Source organism: Prinia subflava, chromosome 26, assembly GCF_021018805.1.
Source record: "Prinia subflava isolate CZ2003 ecotype Zambia chromosome 26, Cam_Psub_1.2, whole genome shotgun sequence".
Lineage (NCBI taxonomy): Eukaryota > Metazoa > Chordata > Aves > Passeriformes > Cisticolidae > Prinia > Prinia subflava.
The window spans coordinates 4,251,314-4,275,614 of NC_086272.1; the positions used below are offsets into that span (position 1 = coordinate 4,251,314).

Genomic DNA, 24,301 nt, shown 5'->3' on the forward strand with positions numbered 1-24,301 from the left:
CGCTCGGGTACGGCCCCAGCGGGCACGGCCCCCGCAGGTGCCGATGGCGGGGCTGTGGAAGGAGCCACCCTGCAGGGATGGAGGGCGAGGGAGGAGCGATGGGACGGGCTGGGGAGGAGGGAGGCGGAGGCGGAGGCGGGCGGATCCCGGCGGCAGCTCCTCCTGCGGGAGGATGGCCCTGGGAGCGGAACCGGCGGCGGGAGCGGCCGCGTGGTGCGGGACGGGCCCGGGGACAGGTGGGGATCCGGGGCCAGGTGGGAATCCCGGGGCCAGGTGGGGATCCCGGGGACGGGAGGGGATCTCGGGGACGGGAGAGGATCCCGGGGACAGGAGGGGATCTCGGGGACGGGAGGGGATCCCGGGGACAGGAGGGGATCCCGGGGCCAGGTGGGGATCCCGGGGCCAGGTGGGGATCCCGGGGCCAGGTGGGGATCCCGGGGAGGGGAGGGGATCCCGGGGCCAGGTGGGGATCCCGGGGCCAGGTGGGGATCCCGGGGCCAGGTGGGGATCCCGGGGACGGGAGAGGATCCCGGGGACGGGAGAGGATCTCGGGGACGGGAGGGGATCCCGGGGACGGGAGAGTATCCCGGGGACAGGTGGGGATCCCGGGGACAGAACGGGATCCCGGGGACAGGACGGGATCCCGGGAGGTTCGCGGGGCGTCTCGTTGCCGGCAGGGGCCCCGGGAGGGGAGCGGCGGGAGCCGCGGGCACGGAGCCCCCCGGGCACGGAACCCCCGGGCACGGAGCCCCCGGGCAGAGCCCCCGAGGGTGGCGGTGCCGGGGCTGTGGCAGGGGCCGCTCCAAGGGCGCGGTGCCGCAGGCGCTGCCCCGAGCGCGGCCAGGCCGGAACGGCGCGGCCCAGGGCGGAGCGGCCGGGCCGGGCCGGGCGGCCCAGGGAGGCCGCTCAGGCCGATGGCGGTGCCGCCGAGCCGGGGCCGCGGGAAGGGCCGTGCCGGGGCGGCCCCGGGGGGGTTTTGTCCCGCTGGCTCCAGCGCCGTGCCAAGGGCTGCGCCCCGGGGCCCAGCTGCAGCCGGAGGGAGCGAACCGCGCTGGGAACAGCGGCTCGGGGCTGGGAGCGCCGCGCCGGACGGGGACGGGCACGAGGAGGAGGAGGAGGCGCTTGCCGGGCCCGGGATGAGCGCTGGCATGTATTATCTGAGCCCAGCTGATGTCTCTCACCGCTTTAGCTCTAGAATTCCTCTGAGGCCCGGCAAGCCGCCGATTCCTGCGGCAGTGGAGCTTTTCCCAAGGCTAGGATCGAGTCCCCGTGCCCGAGTTTGAGGCGGCTGGAGGAGAGGGGTCCCCGGTTGGGCTGTGCCCCATTGCCAGGCGGGGCAGGTGCAGCTGTGGCTGAGGCGTGGGGTTTGTGGCCACGAGGGGCTCTCAGGTGGCCCCAGTTGCCTGCTTTGGGAGTTGGTGGCCAGGTACATGTGGGAATGTTGGCTCGGGGCTGTCCCTGAGCCCCGTGTGCTGCAGAGCTGGGCAGGTTCCCCGTGTGCAGCGGGGCTGCTGCAGCTGCAGGTGGCAGTGAGTGTGCAGGAGGGAACTGCACCTCTGCTCAGCCTGGCCCTGAGCCTGCAATGTTTTGTGCTTCTCGCAGGTCTGCGCCTCAACCCAGGACATTCCAGCAGCCCAGAGCTGGGATCCAGACACAGCGCCTGATCCTGCCTGGGGCTGCCCTTGGATCCAGCTGCTGCCAGGCTCCTCTCAGGCATTTGGAAAGCCGGGGCATCCCTCCTGCACCCCATGACCCAACAGAAGTGGCTTCCCCATAAACCTTGTGTGCAGCTTCCTGGGGAGCTGGGAATGCACAGCACAGGGTGTCACCCACTGCTGGGGAGTTGGGAATGCACAGCACAGGGTGTCACCCACTGCTGGGGAGCTGGGAATGCACAGCACGGGGTGTCACCCACTGCTGGGGAGCTGGGAATGCACAGCACGGGGTGTCACCCACTGCTGGGGAGCTGGGAATGCACAGCACAGGGTGTCACCCACTGCTGGGGAGCTGCCAGATGAGTCCCCAGGGCAGAACTGGGCATTGCTCTTGCTCCAGGGACAAGCTGTGCCGTGGCTCAAATCCCTCTGATCCTGGCAGCTCTTGGATCTACCCTGCACCCCTGGGAAGCTTTCCCTTGCAGTCAGCCCCTCCTAATTTTGGGGATTTGTGCTTCATGTGTGCTCCACCTGCACCTTGTGGTGCTTTGGGATCCACCTGCACCCTCAGGGGCTCTGGGATGCCCTGGCTTGTGCTGGGGACAGCAGGAAAGCAGAGGGGGGTTGGGGAAGGAGCCCCCAGTGAGAAATGGGGAGCAGGAGCTTCTGTGGCTGTGCCAGAAAGCTGGGAGGGCTCTTGGCAAAGGGCTGATGGTGCAGGAGAGCAGTAGGAACCTTCCAGGGGGGAAACAGCTTGGCCATTTCATGGGGAAGCTGGGCCCTGGCACCAGAGCATCAGGTGCAGGGGCTGAGGGAAGCAGGTGGAGCTGCTCTTTCCTGGATCCTGCTCCGTGGGATCTGCCAATGGCCATGCCATGGGATCAGTGCTGTGCAAGAGCCACTGGGAAGGGGGGTCAGGGCCAGCGCTGCCCTTTGGGCTCCCCTTGTCCCCCTCTTGGGCCAGGATGAGGATTTGGAAGGTATGAGGAGCCCCAGCTGTGCTGCCTGCCTGCTGCAGCTGGGAATTGCAGTGCAGCTGCTCCAGTGCCCTTGGGCACCCTTGGCATCTCCTCCTCCTGCTGCCCCAGGAGCCGCGTGGCTGCTTCTCCTGCAGCCCCAGCTCCTGCCACGCCTCCTCCCTGGCCCTTGCCAGCTGCTCCTCTCTGCCTTTCAGCCCGTGGCCCTGCAATTTCAGCTCTGCCTTTCCCAGGGATGGGCTGGCAAACCCAAAATGTGCCCTGGCCTGTCCTGGACACTCTGATGCCATCCCAGGGTTTGAGGTGCTCCAGCTCAGATCTTGGCCCCCCCAGCTGGGGTTTGGGCCTCTCAGACTGGACTTTGGGATCCTCAGACCAGGGTTGGCACCCCTGAACTCTTGTTGCACCTGAGGGTTCATTCCCTGGCTGCCACTTTCCACCCCAACCCGAGGCATTTCCTATTTTTCATTGCAGTTTCTCAGGGAGGAGCTGGGGGTGTCTGCAAAAGGCCGATCCCAGTGCTGAGCAGCAGGACTGACGCTGGTTTGGAGTCGGGGGTCAGTGGGTCAGTGGCCATGACCCCCCGTTTAGTTGGTTCTGAAGTGGCTGGTTTTGCACTGGCTGGTGGATTTTGGGGGTGACACCCCAATCAAACTGGGGGAATGTGTAGGGGAGGGGTTTATTTGGGGATACAGAGAGAAAAGTGGTGCAGAGGGACCCCAGGGTGGGTTTAGGCTCTCCCTTAGGTGGGGAGGGCGTTGGAGGGAGCCCAGGTGCAGTTTTGGGGTGTTTGGGGTGTTTTGGCCTCTTAGGCGTTGGTGCTGCCTGGTAACAGTTGTCTCTACAAAACTGGGAGTCCCCTAAACCAGAAACCTCCCAAAATCTGCCCAATGGGGGCTCCTCACCACCAAAGGACCTACAGAAAGGCCTGAGCACCAGGAACAGCTCCAAATTTCAGTTCTCCAACCCACTGACCATCAAAATTGGGTTCTTTCCACCTTGCACCCTCTAATCCAGGGTGCATATCCTCCATAAATGCCCCAAATCAGAATCCTTTCAACCCAAACTCCCCTAAAGCTTCAGTTCCCCCACCCAATCGCTCCAATCCAGGCATTTCCCACACACCGTTGCCCAAAATTGCTGTCCCCCCACCAAAAATACCCCCAAGATTGGGGTTTTCCAACATTTTGACCCCCAAAGATTGGGTTCTCTGCCTTACCTTTAAGGCTGCTCCACATCTTACAGCAGATTCCCTCCAGTTTAGTGGTGCAGCTTCACACCTGAGAGCCCCATTTTTGCCACACCCTTGATTTTAGGGTCTCCTGGGGGGCTGGGAAGATCCTGGATCTATGTGGTGACCCCCCACATTCTGGAGCTTTTCCCTCTATTTTTCAGGTCTATCTCCCGTTTTCACAATTCAGCCTTCGTTTTTGGGGTCCAGCCCACAGTTGGGGCCCCACCGTTGTTGGCCCCCCTCGGATTTTGGGGCTCACCTGGGGGGCCAGGTTGTCCAGCAGGACGATGTCAGCCCCTGCCCCTGCCCCTGCAGCTGCCAGAGCCTCATCTGCACTCGAGCACTCGACCCCCAACCAGCGGGTGAAGCCCCCGGCCCGGCGCACCCCCAAAATCATCTGGGGAAGAGAGGGGGGTCAGGGGGAACCCCAGAGCGATACCCAATCCCTCAGACCCAAGATGGGGTGTGGAAAATGGGGAGGTGCCCCCAGTCATTGACTTAAAATTAGGGTTTCACATCACCCCCAGCACTGATCCCCACAAATTGGGGTCCTCTCCCCAGATTCCCCCAATTCAAGGGTGTCCACTGACCTCAATGTTGGGGTTCCCCCTCCTATGATCCCCAACAATTCAGGAGTTATCCCCCAAACTGGGACCTCACTATCTCCCCAGTCCAGGGGTCCTCCCACATCAGTCCACACCCAGAATGCCCCAATCCAGGAGTCTGTCCCAAAATTTGTACTCCCCTCAAATATTGGTGCTTCACCACCCTTGAAATACGGGGTACTCCAAACCATCCCTTCCCTCAAAATGGAGCCCCCTTGCACCAATACCCCCTCCCCCCCACCATTTCCTCCAAACCTCATGTTCCCCCCATGCAACACCCCCAAAATTGGGGTTGTCACACCCACGACCCTGAACCCACTGATTCAAGGGTCCCTGCACCCATCTCCTGCCAAACTGGGGTTCCTGCCAACCCCATCTTGGGGATCCTCACCTAGCACCCCACAATCCAGGGGTTTGGGTCCTTCCCCTCAGGCAGATGTTCACCCAGGGTGGCATCCAGGCCAGCAGCTGGTTCTCTGACAGGCTGTGGGGGACATGGGGACATTGGGGGATCACCATGGGGGGGTAGATTGGGAGGTCATCGTGGGGAGGGGCATGGGGGGGACATGGTGGGAACAGAGGATGGATGGAGCCCATCAGGCAGATGTTTACCCAGGGCAGCATCTGGTTCTCCAACAGGCTGGGAGGGACCTTGAGCCATGAAGGAGTCACCTTGGGGGGCACAGGGGGATGAGGGACACCATGAAGACACAGGGGGACATGGTGGTGGGAGACATTTGGGCCAGGGATTGGTTCTTCAAGAGCCTGAGGGGTCGATCAGGAACATCTGGGGGTCACCATGGGGGTGGGGCACACGGCAGGACATGGACAGGGGATGGAAGGTGGGGGAGGGGATGGGTTGCTATGGAGGAGGACATGGGGGGATCATGGAGGGCATGGTGGTGACGGTGATGATGGTAGTGGTGATGGTCGTGTGATGATGATGATGGCATTGGGTGGTGATGGTGGTGATGATGATGATGGAGTTGGATGATGAAGATGATGGTGGTGATGGTGATGGTGTTCAGTGATGAATTGGTGATGCTGTTGGTGAAGATGATGATGGTGTCGATGGTGTTGGGTGATGGTAATGGAGGTGATGGAGTTCAGTGTGGTGTTGATGATGAAGACCAAGGTGTGGATGAGAGTGATGATGATGGGGACAGTGATGGTGGTGATGATTGTTGGAAGCCTGGAAACTGAGAATTTTAGGCTTTCCATGCTAACAGGCCCTGACCCTCAGGCAAGCACTACATTTGACCTGAGGCCATGGAAAAGGCTTCCAAAATCGAGTGATAGCACTGAGATTATGGGTGTGCAGTTTGAATAGAAGTGTGTGATGTCACAGGGTGGAAAACTTGGATTATAAAGTTAAAGTATATAGTAATATAGAGAGAGCAAGATGGAGGATTTAGGGTGTAGGCTAAGTTCTTTCATCTTCATGGGTTTGGGTGGTATACTGTAATTGGGTAAGGAAATCCGCATTGTGGACTAAGGGGGGTTTGGTTATTGGATGAAAAGTAAAAATAATCTAGGTCTCATTTCATAATTGGAGAATTAGCATTTAAAAGACCTTGGAAAGAGTTAGAGACAGAGCCACTTTTCAGTTGTCAGCTAGAACTCACAACTTGTGAGACTGTACTAAAGATAAGAATTAATAAACATCTGAGTCCAAACACGAACTGTGTCTCTCGAGCAATTAATCCCGGCTCTAACAACAGAAAAGATGGAGATACCAAACCCACAGATGATGATGATGATGATGTTCTCAATGTCACGGTGATGGTGTTGGTTGTGTTGGAGTTGACTGGTGACGATGCTGGTAGTGATGAAGATGAAGGTGTGGGTGGTGTGGTGGTAACGGTGTCCATGGTGGTGTGTAATGATGATGGTGTTTGTTGGTGTTGATTGGGGTTGCTGGTGAAGATGATGGTGTGGGTGATGAAGATGGTGATGATGGTATTGAGGATGAAAGTGAAGGTGTGGATGATGAAGACAGGTGTCACTGATGAAGATGATGGTGTGGGTGATGAAGATGCTAAGGGTGATGGTGGTGTTACTGGTGCCATGGTGACGGTGTCAGCGGTATTGGATGATGAGGATATTGGTGATGGAGTTCAGCACAGTGTGGATGATGGCAGGACTGAGGAAGATGAGGTATGTGGTGATAAAGATGATGATGATGATGATGATGATAATGACAATAGTGTCAGTAGTGTCATGGTGATGATGTCAATGGTGTGGGTGATGAAGATGAAGGTGATGAAGAAGATGAGTGATGATGGTGCTGTTGGTGCTGTGGTGGTGAGGATGGAGGTTGATGGTATTGGGTGATGATGATGGAGGTGTTGGTGATGAAGATGATGATGGATGAGGTTGATGGTGTGGGTGGTTATGGTGATGAAGATGATGGTGACAATGAAGGCCACCCCCGCTACTTGTTGAAGGCATTTCACATCTCCATGGGAGCCAGCGCTGACAGCGCCGTCGGCACTGGAGCCCCAAAGATGTCACAGTGCAGAGCCTCAAAGAGCTCGTTGTGCTCTGGGACCTGCATGGAGAGGGGCTGGGGGGTCACCAGGGCATCACCGGGCTGGAACACTTAGGGGACACCTTGGGGACACCCAAGGAGGACTCCTGGGGGCTGAGGAGGCTCCACTGGGGTTGGGATTGAGGAGCAGCAGTTGTCCGTCCCAAACACTGTCACCACAGGAGGACTTTGCCGTGAGACAAGCGCAGAATGGAGCACCCGAAGATAAGATCAAGGTGGGACAATTGTCCGGGGCTTATCCCAGACCCTGGGGGAGGTAAACAAAGCTGGGGGAGTAGAATGGATCCCTGGTGCTGGACAGGGAAATCCAGCCCAGCCCCTGAGCTGGAATCAGCTCCGACTGGGTCAAAGGCCACTGCAGAGGGGTAGATGGTGACCACCAACTCACGGCCACCGAGCCCAGAAAGCTCCGGCTGAAGAGAAGAGACAGCCTGAGCTGGGACTGATCAGCACCCAAGGCCAGGGAATTGTTGAAGCAGTGGCATGAGAGAGCTGGGTAGCCCATGAGCACTAATTCCTTGGTTTGCTCAAGGGGATAAACGGAAAAGTTCAGAATGACCGCAGGACCCCCGCCACCGAGAAGCTCCAGTGGAAGAAGGACCAACAGTACACTGCTGGATCCATGGGTGGTGCTGACCTTCTGACTGATCTCCCTCCCTCCCTTCTCCCTCTCTCCCTGCCCTTGCTCCTTTCTCCCCCTCACATTGGATTTTTCACTGAATTCCGTGCTATTGAGTTTGGCTCCTGGTCCCGTTTGCCCCTGAATTTGGGCAGAGGCACCTCAAGCATGGCATCTGTACAGCCGGGGATCCTTTTGGTGCCCTTAAGGCCCTCCCTGCCCACAGGCATGAGCCCAGCAGTGCTGATCCCTGGGCAGGGAAGCGCTGTGGCTTCCAGCGGCAGCAGAGGAGCCAGGGCTCCAGGCTCCTGGCCATGCTCTCTCAGGGTTGCTTTTCCCTGAGATTCTCCTCAGGGTTGCTGTTCGCCAAAGTAATAAGGTTTTCTCCCAAGGTTGCTGTTCCCTGGGAGTCTCCTCAGGGTTGCTGTTCCCAGGGGTAATAAGGTTTTCCGTCTTCTCTTTGCCCTAAGTGTTTCACACCGGAGCCAGAGACGACAAGCTGAGTCCGCCAGTGCACATTTCCAAGGTTGTTTATTCTTCATTATCTCAGTTCTATCTCAGCTCTGCCAGGCCTCCCTGGCAGGGTACCTTATCTTAGTTCTTTGTCAGCTCTGCAAGGCATCCCCAGCAGAGCAGGACATGCAACGGACTGGGGTGGATCAGAGATCCCCGCACCTTATGTACGGTACCCTTGAGCCAACCACTGTCCAAAATGTACTTTTTATTTACAAAATTTTACTAATGTCTACTACCTATGTTAACATGTCGTTTCTACTCTAAACCAATCTCTAAAATCCAACTCACCAAAAGATGGGGGATGAGAGCAAGAACAAGGAGCACGGGGGCCATTCCCCAATTCCTCCATCTTGTCTCTTCAGACCCATATACTGAGAATCCTAGACTCTACATTTACATTCTATGATAAACTAAATACTACTTATTTTGAATTGTCTCAGCTTGTGATTCTTCACACAATGTGGGCATTCACTCCCGTGGCCAGGGATCAGAGGCAGTGTACTCCTGAGCTCTGTGTGAGGCTGGCTGAGCCCCTTGTGCAGACCCCAGACCCCCTGTCCGGTCTCCAAACCCTCCAGGGTGGCCAGAGGAATGTTCTAGACTCCGACAGTTGTTTGTTTGTTGTTTTGTCATATATACCAGTAAAGATCTGTTATTCCTATCCCCACACCTCTGTCTGAAAGCTCCTTTAATTTTCTAAATTGGAATAATTTGGAGGGAGGGGATTCGAATTCTCCGTCTCTAGGGAGGTTCTGCCCCTTCCTAGCAGATACCTGCCTGTCAAACCAGGACACGGGGATACTGGGGATACTGGGGACACTGGGGATACTGGGGATACTGGGAATGGGTGACTGGGGACACTGGGGATACTGGGGATACTGGGTATATTGGGCATACTGGGGATACTGGGGATACTGGGGACACAAGGGATACTGGGGACACTGGGGACACTGGGGATACTGGGGATACTGGGGATACTGGGGATACTGGGAATGGGTGACTGGAGATACTGGGGATACTGGGGATACTGGGGATACTAGGGATACTGGGGATACTGGGGACACTGGGGATACTGGGGATACTGGGAATGGGTGACTGGGGACACTGGGGATACTGGGGATACTGGCGATACTGGGGACACTGGGGACACAAGGGATACTAGGGATACTGGGGATACTGGGGACACTGGGGATACTGGGAATACTGGGGACACTGGGAATGGGTGACAGGGGACACTGGGGACACTGGGGACATGCCTCAGCAGCACGGCCACCCCCGGCTGCCCCACGGACCCGGAGTGTTGGTGAGGGTGACACCTACAGGTGACAGCTCCAGGTGACAGCTCCAGGTGACAGTCCCAGGTGACAGTCACAGGTGACAGTCACAGGTGACAGCTCCAGGGGACACCTCCAGGTGACAGTCCCAGGTGACACTCACAGGTGACAGACACAGGTGACACCTCCAGGTGAAGGTCCCAGGTGACACTCACAGGTGACAGTCCCAGGTGACAGGTGACAGTCCCAGGTGAATTTGGGACATTCCCAGGCACAGCCAAAGCCCCAAACCTAGACCAAAACCCCCAAACCCAGACCCGCCCCTCCCCCCCCTCTGTCCCCGGGGTCACTCCCCCCGCGGGGGGTGGGGACACACGTGTCACCCCCCCATAGGTGGCAGCCCAGTGCTCCCAGTACAGCCCAGTTCCCGGCAGTCCCCTCCCAGTTCCCGGCAGTCACCTCCCAGTGTCCCCCAATCCCCTCCCAGTCCCTCCCAGTGTCCCCCAGTCCCATCCCAGTTCATCCCCGTCCCTCCCAGTCCCTTCCAATCCCTCCCAGTCCATCCCAGTGTCTCCCAGTATCTCCCAGTCCCTCCTAGTCCCCCGCAGTCCCCTTCCCAGTCCATCCAATCCCCTCCCAGTGTCTTCCAGTGCCCTCCAGTCCCTCCCAGTTCACTGCCAGTGCCCCTCCAGCCCCTCCCAGTGTCCCCCAGTCCCCTCTCAGTCCCTCCCAGTCCCTCCCAGTCCCTCCCAGTCCCCCCCAGTGCCATCCCCGTGGTCGCTGTCCCCAGGGGGGGCTATAAAGCCCCAGTGACACCGGGGGGGGGCACAGCCATGGCCCTGTCCCCGCACCCCTGGGTGGCCCTGGTGGTGGCCCTGGTGGCTTTGGTGGCCCCGGTGGTGGCCGTGGTGGCCCCAGGGCGGCAGTGGTGCAGCACCAGCATCCGGCACGGCCCCTTCGAGCGCTTCCGGTCCAGGAAGGGCCTCATGGAGGTGACAAACGGGGGACCCTGGGGACAGTGGGGGGACCCTGAGTTCTGTCCCCCAGGGTCCTTCGCCAGCGGCTTCCAGCTGAAGGTGGGACACGGGGACACGGGGACAGGGACATGGGGGGACACGGGGGGACACGGGGACATGGGGACATGGGGGGACATGGGGACATGGGGGGACATGGGGGTACACAGGGACACAGGACAGTGTCATGGGGCAGGGACACGGGGGGACCCTGGGGACAGCGGGGGGACCCCAAGTTCTGCCCCCCGGGATCCTTCGTCAGCGGCTTCCAGCTGAGGGTGGGAAAGGGGGACAGGGAGAGGGACACGGGGGGACATGGGGACATGGGGACATGGGGGGGACATGGGGGGACACGGGGGGACATGGAGGGACACGGAGGGACACAGGGCAGGGACAGAAAGGGCACATGGGGACACTGACACGGGGACAGGGACACACACCGAGGGGGGGTCACGGGGGGGTTGGGGGGGACAGGGACAGGTACACACATGAGGGGGTCAGGGGGACACAGGGAGGGACTGGGAGGGGGCTGGGGACACACCGGGGGGTGATAGAGGGGGTTGGGGACATGAGGGAACACCGGGGGGGGATGAGGGAAGGGTTTGGGGGACACAAGGGCGGGGTGGCAAGGGGACACTGTGAAAGGGTGACAGCGGGTTTGGGGACACAGGGGTGACACTTTGGGTGACACTTTGGGGTGCCACAGGTGCACCCCCACCAGGGGCTCTTCGGGGACGACACGGGGCTGAACGGGGTGCGGCTGTTGTGTGACACCGGCAGGGACACGGTCACCTCCAGCCTGGGACCGTGAGTGACACCGGGGGGTGGCCCTGGTGGCCCTGGGGTCCCTGTCCCTGGGGTGGCCCTGGTGGTGGCCCGGGGGTCCCTGTCCCTGGGGTCCCTGTCCCAGGTGGCCCTGGGGTCCCTGTCTCTGGTGGCCCTGGGCCGGCATTGGTGGCCCAGAGGTCCACAGGTGTGGTGACAACCCCCCCCCACTGTGTCCCTCCATGGCCACCACGGCCCGGGCACGGCCACTCTGACAGATCCACGGCCACCATGATGCAGCCAGGGCCACCATGGCCCTGCTGTAGCCATTGTCACCCACCCATGGCCATTGTCACCCAACCACTGCCACCATGACCCAACCACAGCCATTGTCACCCAACCATGGCCACCATGACCCAACCACGGCCACTGTTACCCAACTATGGCCATTGTCACCCAACTATGGCCATTGTCACCCAACCATGGCCACCATCACTCAACCATGGCCACCATCACCCAACCATGGCCATTGTCACCCAACCATGGCCATTGTCACCCAACATAGGCCACCATGACCCTACCATGGCCATTGTCACCCAACCACAGCCATTGTCACCCAACCATGGCCACCATTACTCAACCACGGCCACCGTCACCCAACCATGGCCATTGTCACCCAACTATGGCCATTGTCACCCAACCACGGCCACCATGACCCAACCATGGCCACCATGACCCAACCACGGCCACCATGACCCACCCATGGCCACCATCACCCAACCATGGCCATTGTCATCCAACCATGGCCATTGTCATCCAACCATGGCCATTGTCACCCAACCATGACCACCATGACCCAACCATGGTCACCGTCACCCAACCATGGCCATTGTCACCCAACCATGGCCACCATGACCCTACCATGGCCATTGTCACCCAACCATGGCCACCATGACCCAACCACAGCCACCATGACCCAACCACAGCCACCGTTACCCAACTATGGCCATTGTCACCCAACCACGGCCACCATCACCTAACCACGGCCACCGTCACCCAACCATGGCCATTGTCACCCAACCATGGCCACCGCTGCCCAACCATGGCCACCGTCACCCAACCGAGCCCACCATGACCCAGTCATGGCCACCATCACCCAACCACGGCCACCATGACCCAGCCATGGCCACCATCACCCAACCATGGCCATTGTCATACAACCATGGCCATTGTCACCCAACCACGGCCACCATCACCCAACCATGGCCATTGTCACCCAACCATGGCCATTGCCACCCAACCATGATCACCATGACCCAACCACGGCCACCATCACCCAACCATGGCCATTGTCACCCAACCATGGCCACCGCTGCCCAACCATGGCCACCGTCACCCAACCGAGCCCCCCTGACCCTGTTTCTCTCCACAGTTTGGGTTCCTGGGGCCCTGCCAGGACGTGTCCCCCCAGGGAGCGCCTGGTGTCCTTCCGGCTGCGCGTGGAGCCCTCGCGGGGCGTGTGGGACGACGCTGCTGCCACTGACATGGCCGCCACCTGCTCGGGTGGACACCGGCTGGAGGGCGGGGGGCTTGACTGGGGGGACTGGGGGGACTGGAGCGAGCGCTGCGTCCTGGGCTGCGGCGTCTGCGGCGTCCGCGCCCGTGTGGAGACCCCCGACACCTCTGACGACAGCGGCCTCAACGACCTCCAGCTCTACTGCTGCACCTGAGGGGGATGCACGGGCACCTGAGCACCCCCCATGGACACCTGAGACCCCCCATGGTCACCTGAGCCACCCCCATGGTCACCTGAGCCCCCCCCACGGGCACCTGAGCCCCCCCCCATGGACACCTGAGCACCCCCCATGGTCACCTGAGCCCCCCCCATGCACACCTGAGCCACCCATGTCCCACCTGAGCCCCTGCCTTGGTCACCTGAACCCTTCGTGTCCCACCTGAGCCCCTCCCATGGTCACCTGAGCCCTTCGTGTCCCACCTGAGCCCCCCCCCATGGTCACCTGAGCCCCCCCCATGCACACCTGAGCCACCCATGTCCCACCTGAGCCCCTGCCTTGGTCACCTGAACCCTTCGTGTCCCACCTGAGCCCCTCCCATGGTCACCTGAGCCCTTCGTGTCCCACCTGAGCCCCCCCCATGGTCACCTGAGCCAACCCCCATGGTGACCTGAGACCCCCACGGGAACCCTGAGACCCCCCCCATGGTCACCTGAGCCAACCCCATATGCCCCCTGTCCCCCCCATGTCTCACCTGTGCCCCCCATGTCCCCCAGTGCCCCCCATTAAAGCCCAGTATCGAGTCATGGACTTCTTGTACCTGGGGTGGGCGGGGGTCCCTGGGGACACACGGGAGGCGACTGGGGAGCTCTGAGGGGACCCTCAGGAGACCCGGGACAGCCCCGGGGACACCTGGGGAGGTGCTGGGAGTGGCCCCGGTGACACCTCTGGGTGCTCTGGGGTCCCAAGGAGCACCTGGAGCTCCCCATGGACACTTTTGGGACACCCTGGGCACACCTAGGGAGGTGCTGGGCGTGGCCCCGGTGACACCTCTGGGTTCTCTGAGGGTCCCAGGTGGGTCCCCGGGAGCACCTGGAGGATCCATGGACACCTTTCAGACACCCTGGGGATACCTGGGAGGGTGCTGGGTGTGGCCCAGGTGACACCTCTGGGTGCTCTGGGTGTCCCAGGTAGGTCACAGGAGCACCTGGAGCTCCCCATGGACACCTTTGGGACACTCCGGTGACACCTGGGGATACCTGGGAGGGTGCTGGGTGTGGCCCAGGTGACATCCCTGGGTGCTCTGAGAGTCCCCAGAAGCACCTGGAGGGTTCCATGGAGCCCTTTAGGACACCTGGGGACACCTGGGGACACCTGGGGCGGTGCTGGGGCACCTGGGAGAGGAGGGGGCCAGAGGGGCAGGACCATACTGGGAGCACTGGGGGGATACTGAGAGTGACTCGGGGGATACTGGGAGGGACTGGCATGGACTGGGATGGGACTGGGAGGGACTGGGAGGGACTAGGATGGACTGGGGGGCAACTGGGAGGGACTGGGATGGGACTAGGGGACACTGAGGATACTGCGGAAACTGGGAATGGGTGACTGGGGGCACTGGGTACACTGGGGACACTGGGAATGGGTGACAGGGGACACTGGGGATAATGGGGACACTGGGAATGGGTGACTGGGGAAACTGGGAATGGGTGACTGGGGACACTGGGGATACTGGGAATGGGTGACTGGGGACACTGGGGACAATGGGAATGGGTGACAGGGGACACTGGGGATACTGGGAATGGGTGACACGGGACACTGGGGATACTGGGAATGGGTGACAGGAGACACTGGGGATAATGGGGACACTAGGGACACTGGGGACACTGGGGACACTGGGGACACTGGGGAAACTGGGAATGGGTGACAGGGGGCACTGGGGATAATGGGGTGTTGGGGGTGAGATTTGGGTTTTTTTCATTTACAGATTTTTTTTCCATAAGTTTCCAAGAAGCCTTAATGACTAATTAATGAGAACCAAAGGGAGGACTTGAAGGACACGGCAGCACAAGGCTACACCGATCGTTTTTGAGTCCCTGGGAGTGTCCCTCAGCGGCGAGAGATGAAACTTTGGGAAAGGCAAAAAGACAGAAAAAAAGAAAGGTAAAGAGAGCTGGGAGAAGGGGATTTTCTCTCCCTTGCTCTCAGCGCCGAGGAGGACAGGACAGTCAAGCTGCCCCTGGCTGCAGGAAGAGCTCACGGCCATCGCTGCCTCTGCCTCATCCTGGGAAATCTCCTGGACCCAGGAATCCTGAGCTCGCTTTCTCCGTCATCTCCTGGACCCGGAAATCCTGAGCTCGCTTTCTGCATCATCTCCTGGACCCAGGAAACCTGAGCTCGCTTTCTCCGTCATCTCCTGTACCCGGGAATCCTGAGCTCGCTTTCTGCATCATCTTCAATTACCCGGGAATCCTGAGCTCGCTTTCTGCATCATCTTCAAATACCCCGGGAATTCTGAGCTCGCTTTCTCTAGCCCTCCCCGCACCGCTGCTGCTTCTTCAGAGCTTTGAGGTTCCCCTGCTGCTCTGTAGCCCTATGTGATAGATAAGGACAGGCACCGCGAAAAATCTCAGGATGTCACGGAAAGCGATAAGGACCCTTCCCCTCTCACCCTCTGTGATGTGTAATCAACCCTGAGGAATGCAGCCCCCTCTAAACCCAGCAGTTTTCCACTCCTCACTAACCTTTGTGCCCTCCGCCCCCCTCTGACGCAGTAAAGCCTCCTCTGAGTATTTAACCCCGTGAAATAAAGCAATAAATGCCATTTTGTGCATCCATCATATCAATGCCAGTGTGTCTGTGGCCCGAGTGACCCGGGAGAGACCAGGTTGCTGTGCAGATTTCTGGAACCCAGGTCGCCTGCCTTCATATCAGAAGGCAACATTCCGGTGCCAAAACCCGGGAGGAACAAACCCTCGGGAATCGGGGTTTTCACCTGGACAGAAGCAGCGGCCAGGTCGGGAAAGGACACCTGACCCTAGCGGATGGGACGCGGTCGAACCAGCCAATGGACGCCATGGTGAAGGTCGTGAGTATGATTCATAAACAGTGGGGAATTAAGTGCAAGCTCAAGGATTTTCAACACCCTGCCCTGCCCTGCCCTGCCGGGACACCCCTGCCGCTCCAGCCCCCAGCACAGAGCTCCTCATCTCATCCACCGGTTGCGGTGCATTATTTTAGGCTTATTACGATTTTATATTTGTTGTAATAACCCAGTTTGTGTACCCCATTTCCCAGCTTTATGTGCCCTAAACCCAGTTCTATGTACCCCTACCCCCTTCATTAATATTCCTTTGTCTCCCTCAGTTGCTTTAATTTATGCGTGCACCTGTTATGTTATGTAACTTTCAGTTATCAGTCTATCGCCTTTCCCGCTTTATGTAAACCCATCCCACATCTTCTGGATTGGTCTCTGTTAGCTTTGCCCACTGATGTAACACCCTAGATACAAACCCTAATTGGTTGCTGTGACTTTACCACTCCCTTTACCCCTCCCCTGCGTTTGCTGTATAAAACCCACTGCCCGAGCTCTGCACGGGGCTTCTTGGGGTCTTGCCTTTCAGTTGCTGACATCCTTAATAAACCTCTTTAGTTCACCCCAAGACCCGTCTCGTCTCCACTCCGTCTCTGCACCCGAGATAGACACTGCCGAGAATCTTGGAATCCCTGGGTGGGGAGGTGAGAGCTCCCCAGGGGGAAGGTGTCGCACCCCTGGCCGCTGTGTGCCCTGGGACAGAGGAGAATCACACACCGCGACATCCACCAGCCCTGCCGGGACACCACAGCCGCTCCAGCCCCCAGCACAGAGCTCCCATCTCACCCACCAGCCCTGCCGGGACACCCCTGCCGCTCCAGCCCCCAGCACTGTTGCTTTCAGACAGAAGGCTGCGACTTGGTCTTAAAGGACAGCACGGCGGCTGAGCTTTGCCTCAGCTGCTTGGGCTATAGACAAACGCTGACACCACTATGGTGGATGGTCAAAATGGCGATTGATTAGTTTGTATCTTGGAGTTAAATACTCGAAGGGGTTTCACTACGTCACAAAGGGACGGTGGGTCTAGTTACAGTTAGCAAGGGAATGGAAAACTACTGAAGTTAGGAGGAGTTGCATACCTCAGAGGGGCTTTTTCGCTTATCTCTGTGGATGAGGGGGAGGAAGAGTCTTAGCTGCTTTTCTGTTACATTCCGGAATCTTCCGCAGCGCCTGTCCTTGCCTACCACACAGCTCAGAGCTCCCATCTCACCCACCAGCCCTGCCGGGACACCCCTGCTGCTCCAGCTGCCAGCTCAGAGCTCCCATCTCACCCACTATCTCACCACCTCCCTTCCAGCTCGGCCTCTCGGAGTCCCTCAGGGCCACCGGGATCAAACTGCCCTGGGCTTTTGTGAAAGAAAGCCCTCGAGGTTCCTGGTTCTGTTTATTATTGATGCTGTAGTTGTTGTTTCTCAAGGTTATTTTTCTCTGAGATTCTCCTCAGGGTTGCTGTTCCCAGAGGTAATGAGGATTTCCGTCTTCTCTTTGCCCTAAGTGTTTCACACCGGAGCCAGAGACGACAAGCTGAGTCCGCCGGTGCACATTTCCAAGGTTGTTTATTCTTCATTATCTCAGTTCTTTCTCAGCTCTGCCAGGCCTCCCTGGCAGGGTACCTTATCTTAGTTCTTTCTCAGTTCTGTGAGGCATCCCCAGCAGAGCAGGACACGCGGTGGACTGGGCAGATCAGAGGGTCCCAGACCTTTTGTACCATTCCCCTGATCCAACTACCGTCCAAAACGAACTTTTTATTTACAGAATCACACCAATACCTACTACCTATGCTAATATGTCATTTCTACTCTAAACCAATCTCTAAAATCCAACTCAGCAGAAAATGGGGGACGAGAGCAAGAACAAGGAGCACAGGGGCCACTCCCCAATTCCTCCATCTTGTCTCTGCAACCCCATATACTGAGAATCCTAGGTTCTACATTTACATTCTATGATTAATGTTATAAATGCCAGGACAATTTATTTCCAAATTCAGTAATTTGGTTTATTAAAATTTCAAATCACAAAATTTGGATAGGAATCAAATCACAGAATTTTAGGCAGCAAAAACCCCCACAAAACAGCGATACCTACTTGACAGAGTTTTTCCCGGGAAAAATAGCCAAGGGTGACCCTGAGACACACAGAGCCTGGCGGTCTGCTGTCTCTAGCTGGGTACATGAATTTGCCCGCTTAGGGACTCAGTTTAAATACGCTTTATTTCCCCTTCGGCAATATTCTCCCCATAGTTTCTGTTAAGCACCGGCAATTAAGAGTGTTTTCATTAGGCCCTGAAAGAGTCCCTCGCTCCATATTCAAGTGCTAATGTCCAGAGTCAGTCCTTGCTTTGAGGTGATTAACGGCCGTAGCAGTATGGATGGCTTGCTGCATGTAGTCAGGGTGTAGGTTGGCAATGTTAATTGTCTTCTCAGGAATCTCTTCTGACAGCGTTTTTGCCTTGTATTTTTCACCTTCTATTTCTGGACCGGGAAAATCAGGAGAGGTGCTCAACAGGAATCTGTGAGGCACACAGGTGGAGCACGTACACATCTATCATACATTTATACAATATATTACAGTTTCCAGTTTATAATTATCCATAAAACATGAATTAAATAACCCTATTTTTCACAGCTCTTTTATGTTTTCAGTCTTTAAATTGTTCTTGAAGAACTCTAAACAAATAGTTACAGCCTTTGAGTGAGAACTTAACGCAGAACTGCTTCTCTCCTTCTCTTGTTTAGTTTGTCATCAGACCTAGGTTGAATGCAAATGTGTTGAATATGAGATATTGCAGTACTGTGCATCTCATAAAAGACGAGGTATTTGCTGTCAATGTGATCCATCAAGATGCATCAGAAATAATGCACAAATTCAAGGATTAATGTGTGTATATAAGTTTAATTCCCCTGAACAATTAGAGCACAGTGGCTTACTGCCACTGAGAATAAGGATATATGATGATTTCCTGACTATCATGATATTTACTGAGAATTGTTTCTAGTGCTCAGATATAGCCTGTTAAACTTACATGCTTTTGACAAAGATTGTGATCACCAGTTTGATTTTTAGTTCAAAAGACATTTCCCTGGAAATATTTGGGCTGGTGAATAAGCATGCATTCTATTTCTACACAACCCTTGCAAATTTCAACTGAAATAAAAACTTTACATGATGCACAAAAATTGCTGGGAACAATAAATTGGGTCCGTCCCTTGCTTGGGATTTCAAATGCAGATTTAGAGTCATTGTTTGCCCTCCTGGGAGGAGAGCCCAACCTCTTATCACCCAGACAGCTTAAACAGAGAAGCACAAATTGCGCTTCAAAAGGCAGCTGATGCTATCTCTCAGAGGCAATTAGCCAGGTGGGCTCCTGAACTGCCCTTGTGGCTAATCATTCTGAATCCCAACAAACAGCCTTATGCCTTAATATTTCAGTGGGACTAAAAAAAACCAGACCCTCTGCTAATTATCAAATGGGTCTTTTTTGCCTAACAATATGCCCCAGACTATTTCCATGCAAGATGAACTTATGGCCATGCTGATTGTCAAGGCTCGTCAAAGACTGACCTCTTTGGCTGGGAAAGATTTTGATCGTATCTATCTACCTCTCACAATGTTTTATTTGAATTGGTTGCTACAGATGTCTGAAAAATTGCAAACTGCTTTAACAAATTACCCAGGGCAGATATCTATCTATCCTCCTAAACACAAATTATTAAGCTTGTCTTTTAATTTAATCCCCAAGCCAGAGAGAAGTGAGACTCCTTTGCAAGCTATGACAATATTCACAGACGGGTCTGGGAAAACCCATAAATCGGTGATTGTATGGAGGGACCCTGAAACTAGAACCTGGCAATCTGATATTGCTGTTGTTGAAAGGTCTCCACAAATAGTGGAGTTAGCTGCTGTTATAAATGCCAGGACAATTTATTTCCAAATTCAATAATTTGGTTTATTAAAATTTCAAATTACAAAATTTGGAATTAAATCACAGGATTTTAAGCAGTAAAAAAACCCACACAAACAGCGATACCTACTTGACAGAGTTTCTCCCAGGAAAAAGAGCCAAGGGTGACCCATAGACATAGACCCTGGCCGTCTGTGTCTCTAGCTGGGTACACAGATTTGCCATGTTTGAGGCTTGGTTTTTATACTCTTTATTCTGCCTCTGGCAATATTTCCCCATATTTCCCTTTGTTTCTTGGTTAGCTATTCAAACCCAAATTCATCTCTGGTCTGATTGAAAAGAGCTCCCCTCCCAAGTCCATGTGTTAATGTTCAGTTGCTATGGATCCTTATAGTTGATGAATGTTCGAGATATGGGTGATATTGCTTGATGGTCTGTGAAGGTGGCTCCCGAGGTGTGAGTTGCTGATACTGGCTTATCTCAACAGGTCCCCTCCCAATACTTGAGAAGGCTGCAAAGTCTTTTGTTCCCTTCTGAATGGAGACGCCTGATTTTCAGGGTGGTCAGTTTCACCATCTGCTGCAGAAACCTCCTAAAACATAGACTTTTACCTGATATAAATTTATACAGCTTTATAATTTTCCAATTTACCATAAGAACATGAATCAATCATCTCACGTTTTTCACAGCTGCCGTGGTCAGAGTGTTTCAGAAATTCAGCACACCTTTTAATCTGATTACTGACTCCGCATATGTTTCAGGGATTGTACAGAGAGCAGAGAATTGTGTTTTGAAAATTGTTAAAAATTATATTCTTTTTTCCTGGTTAAAACTGCTGGTCTCCCTGTTAGACTGAAGGACGGCTCCTTACTTTGTGATGCATATCAGGTCACATTCCAGTCTACCCAGCTTTCTCACTGAAGGTAACACCCAGGCAGATTTGTTAAACTTATCAGTGCAGCATGTTTTGCCTAACAAAATAGAGCAAGCTAAACTGAGTCACTCCTTTTTTCACCAAAATGCTGGAGCTTTGGTAAGACTTTTCGAATTAACTCCAGCACAAGCCTCTAATATAATTTCTATATGCCCTGACTGTCAGCGTTGCTCCCTTCCTAATGTGAACACAGGGGTCAACCCAAAAGGTCTACAGAGCCTACAAATTTGGCAGACAGATGTGACACACATTCCTGAATTCAGCTACTTGAAATTTGTGCATGCTTCTGTCGATACCTTTTCAGGTGCTCTGTTTGCCTCAGCTCACACGGGAGAAACAGGGAAAGACACCTGCTGTCATTTCGCTGCTGCCTTTGCCACCTTAGGAATTCTGCAACAGATTAAGACAGATAATGGACCCGCATACATTTCCTGTAGAGTTGCAAACTTCTTCTCCTTATGGGGTATCACCCACAAAAGAGGGATACCTCACTAACCTACAGGACAGTCAATTATAGAACGCGCCCATGGCTCTCTCAAACGTCTTCTGTTACAAAAAAAGGGGGGAGCCGGGGACACTTCTGCTGAAAGATTATGCAAAGCCCTGTATGTTTTTAATTTCTTGAATTGTTCAACGACAGACTTAAATCCCCTCAAATTATTGAACTTGCTACTGTTGTCAGAGCTTTTCAAAATTTTTCTGTTCCTTTTAATCTAGTAACAGATTCAGTTTATGTTGCAAGAATCATGAAGCCTAAGCCCTGAAAGAAAGTGTAAAACCTGCAAACAGAGGATAGATTTGAATAGCTGAATAAACTCCTATAAGCTAAAGACTCCATAAATAGATTAGAAATTTAGTTAAAACAAGCTTATATGTATTAAGCATTATATTATGTATTGTTATAATTATTCCTTATATTTTACAATGTGTTTAAACTAAAAGTAGAATCTGGATCTTGGCTAGATAACCTGTTTAGTGGCTGGGGCTTGACACCTTGACTAAAAGATTTTCTTAGGATAGGAATGCATGTAATGATTTTAATAATAATTGTATTAGTTATCATACCTTGCTTGCTTCAATGTGTGCAGAGATTAATTGATAAAGCCATCAAGGGGGTGTTCTTGTTTTAATACAGAAGGGGGAGATATGGGAATACACAAGACAGAGAGTCAAACAGACTTGATTAGTATAGCTAGTTTGATAACCAAGATGCCATGACAGGAACAAACAGAACTGTGAAAATTACAGGAGACGGGATTACACCTGCTTAAGGGAAGAGAGAAGATTCAATGACCTTCTGCAAGCAAAGAATTGTTGTAAAATGCATGAGCTTTCTGTGTGGTTTTTAACCTGATTATTGTAGTAGAAATTATTAACCTGTTTGAAATAGTATGTAAGTTTTTGGGAAACCTGAGTAAAATGGAATTCCGATCATCGAATCAGTCTCCCTGTCTCTCATCAATCACTAATAGGGCAGGATGTCCGCACTCTCTGGGACACCCAGGGACAGGCAGTGTCCTGCAGGCACGGCAGCCCTGGGAAGGGGACAGAGGGAGGAGGGTGGGAAAGCAAAGCAAGACCCTGCCATGCCTTGGATCTCTGATGGTGAAGCAGCACAGGGTGGTCAAGAGCAGCCCAGAGGGCCTGGGGTTCCTGCAGCTCACCCAGCACTTACCTGAATATAGAGGGAAGCCTCCAGGGTCGTCACATCCTCCTCTGGAGGAAGACAGAGGACACTCCGAAAGCAGGAGCTCATCAGCTGTGTGCTGTCCTGCAGCACCAACACCACAGAGCTGCAAAGAGAGAGGGCCCAGCTGCACACTGGTGACGGGAGCAGCGTCTCAGGGCCACGGGGTGCTGGGCTGGAGTCCCTGAGAGGGATAAGCAGGTACCTGAGAGCAATGATGGCCGAGAAGGCAAGCAGCCGCACCTCCGTGCGCATCTGGTTCTGGGGCTCCTCGTTCAGCAGCTCCTGTCGAGCACAGCTGGGCTGGGACCTGGCAGCTCCTCGCCCTGCAAGCACTGCCCTCTTCCCCGAGGGTTCCCTGCCCCCTTCCCCAGAGCACCAGGTGCCCCTCACCTCGATCTTCTCTGCCAGTTTGTGTCTGCGGCAGAAGAGCTCCAGGCCTAGCAATGAGCCGCGTTCCGTGGCACTTCTGCACGGGGTGCAGACGCTCTCGAGGAACTTCAGCTTGGTGTCCTTCATCTGGCAGCCAGGGGACAGAGAGACAATGGGGTGTCTGAGGGGGGGACACATGGCCAGCAGGACCAGAGCCCTGCGGGAGCAGCAGGGCACAGCCACCATCCAACGGGCTGCGGTTACCAGGCAAGAGAGGCTGACAAAGGTCTGGATGAATGCCATGGCTCATAGTGAAGCTCTCCCCACACTCATAGGGCCGTTCCCCAGTGTGGCTTCTCTTGTGGGCAATCAGGCTGGAGCTTTGAGTGAAGTTCTTCCCACATGCCCCACACTCATAGGGCCGTTCCCCAGTGTGGTTCCTCTGATGGACAATCAAGTGGGACCTGGCATTGAAGCTCTTCCCACATTCCCCACACTCATAGGGCCGTTCCCCAGTGTGGATCCTCTTGTGGGAGATCAAGCTGGAGCTGACAGTGAAGCTCTTCCCACACTCCCCACACTCATAGGGCCGTTCCCCAGTGTGGACTCTCTGGTGGATCATCAGGTCAGAGGTGTCCCTGAAGCGCTTCCCACATTTCCCACACTCACAGCGCCGTTCCCCAGTGTGGATCTTCTGGTGCCGGAGCAGGCTGGACTTTGCACAGAAACTCCTCCCACATTCCGAGCACTGGTGCTGCTTCTTGCCATTGTGAAGCTGTTCATGCACCACCAGCTCAGAGCTCTGGCCACATCTCTGGCTGCCTTCCTGGCACAGGGTGGGTCCTTCCTCCTCAGAGCACCCTGGCATGGGTTTGGAGCCCCTCCTCGGGTGGGATCTCTGCGGCTTTTCCTCTCCGTTGAATTCCTGTGCCATGGAGCCGCTCAAAACAGCCTCTTCCACGAGGTTCTGCTGAGGGGATTTGTCCTCCCTGGTCTCCTTGTCTGGGGGAGGAAGGACAAGGACAGGATGGGATTTGCCTCTGTGCCAGAGGGAAGGCCAAGGAGATCCCTCCAGTGCATCTCCGGCAGGACGGCGTCGGCAGCGGGGTTGTCCTGCAGCCGGGGCCAGGCTGGGCTGGGAGATGGAGCAGGAGAGAGGGGGAAAGGGGCACTGACTTCCTCCTCTCGTGCCTGGGGGTCCTGGGGCATCCTCCTCTTCCTCACAGCCTTCTCTTCCTCCATCCAGCCAAGGTTTGGCAATGGGAATTCCTGGTTTGGGGGAAAGACATTCTGTGAGTGCATTGGCTTTGAAGGGCCCGCTGTCCAAGTCCATCTCTAGAAGTCACCGCCTGTCTGGTGTCCATAAAATCCTCCAAAAATCAAGAAGGACTCCAAAAACACTCTCCCAGGGCTTCCCTGTTTCCAGTGTCCTTGCTTTGGGGTTATGGGGGTCCCTCTTCTCAGAGCTGCTGGGGGGCCCGTGGGTTCTGGGGATCCCCCCTCTCCCGGACCCTGCTTCGGCTCGCTCATCGGGGGTTTTGGGGGTCCCAGGGCTCATCCTGCCCTGATTCTGACTCGGCTCCCTGCTGTCCC

General features: G+C 55.5%; 2 protein-coding genes and 1 non-coding gene across 7 annotated transcripts in view; 2 read left to right on the forward strand and 1 right to left on the reverse strand.

The window, feature by feature from the left end:
- Positions 1-1,128: 1,128 nt before the first annotated feature.
- On the forward strand, positions 1,129-1,212 carry LOC134562263 (small nucleolar RNA SNORD45). The gene has a single exon (XR_010083132.1). It is a non-coding gene; the product is annotated as a small nucleolar RNA SNORD45 (small nucleolar RNA).
- Positions 1,213-10,264: 9,052 nt separating this feature from the next.
- LOC134562231 (vitelline membrane outer layer protein 1 homolog) lies at positions 10,265-13,023 on the forward strand. The gene is made up of 3 exons (XM_063419652.1): positions 10,265-10,507; positions 11,151-11,251; positions 12,642-13,023. Exons 1-3 carry the CDS (start codon positions 10,265-10,267, stop codon positions 12,937-12,939), a joined length of 642 nt encoding a protein of 213 aa, XP_063275722.1. The 3' UTR covers positions 12,940-13,023.
- A 4,690-nt stretch (positions 13,024-17,713) lies between these two features.
- LOC134562044 (zinc finger protein 239-like) overlaps positions 17,714-24,301 on the reverse strand; it is a 59,671-nt gene continuing 53,083 nt past the window's right edge. For 2 of the 5 annotated variants that reach the window (XR_010083054.1, XR_010083053.1), the window contains 3 exons: positions 22,542-23,710; positions 21,715-22,442; positions 20,929-21,039 (listed from right to left, as the gene is read on the reverse strand). Coding sequence is in view for 1 of the 5 variants with exons in the window: in XM_063419501.1 (XP_063275571.1) it covers positions 20,909-21,039; positions 22,325-22,442; positions 22,542-24,041 (1,749 nt within the window). In the remaining 4 variants the exon portion in view is untranslated. Of the gene's footprint in view, positions 21,040-21,714; positions 22,443-22,541; positions 24,210-24,301 lie in introns of those variants that run through there. The other 3 variants (XR_010083052.1, XM_063419501.1, XR_010083051.1) reach the window with 3 other exon arrangements.

Excerpts from the sequence above, each read along its gene's own strand:
- LOC134562231 (XM_063419652.1), top strand. The coding sequence starts at position 10,265 with ATGGCCCTGTCCCCGCACCCCTGGGTGGCCCTGGTGGTGGCCCTGGTG. Across the intron at positions 10,508-11,150 it reads CCAGCGGCTTCCAGCTGAAG|GTGCACCCCCACCAGGGGCT; the intron begins GTGGGACACGGG and ends GGGGTGCCACAG. Across the intron at positions 11,252-12,641 it reads GTCACCTCCAGCCTGGGACC|TTTGGGTTCCTGGGGCCCTG; the intron begins GTGAGTGACACC and ends TTCTCTCCACAG.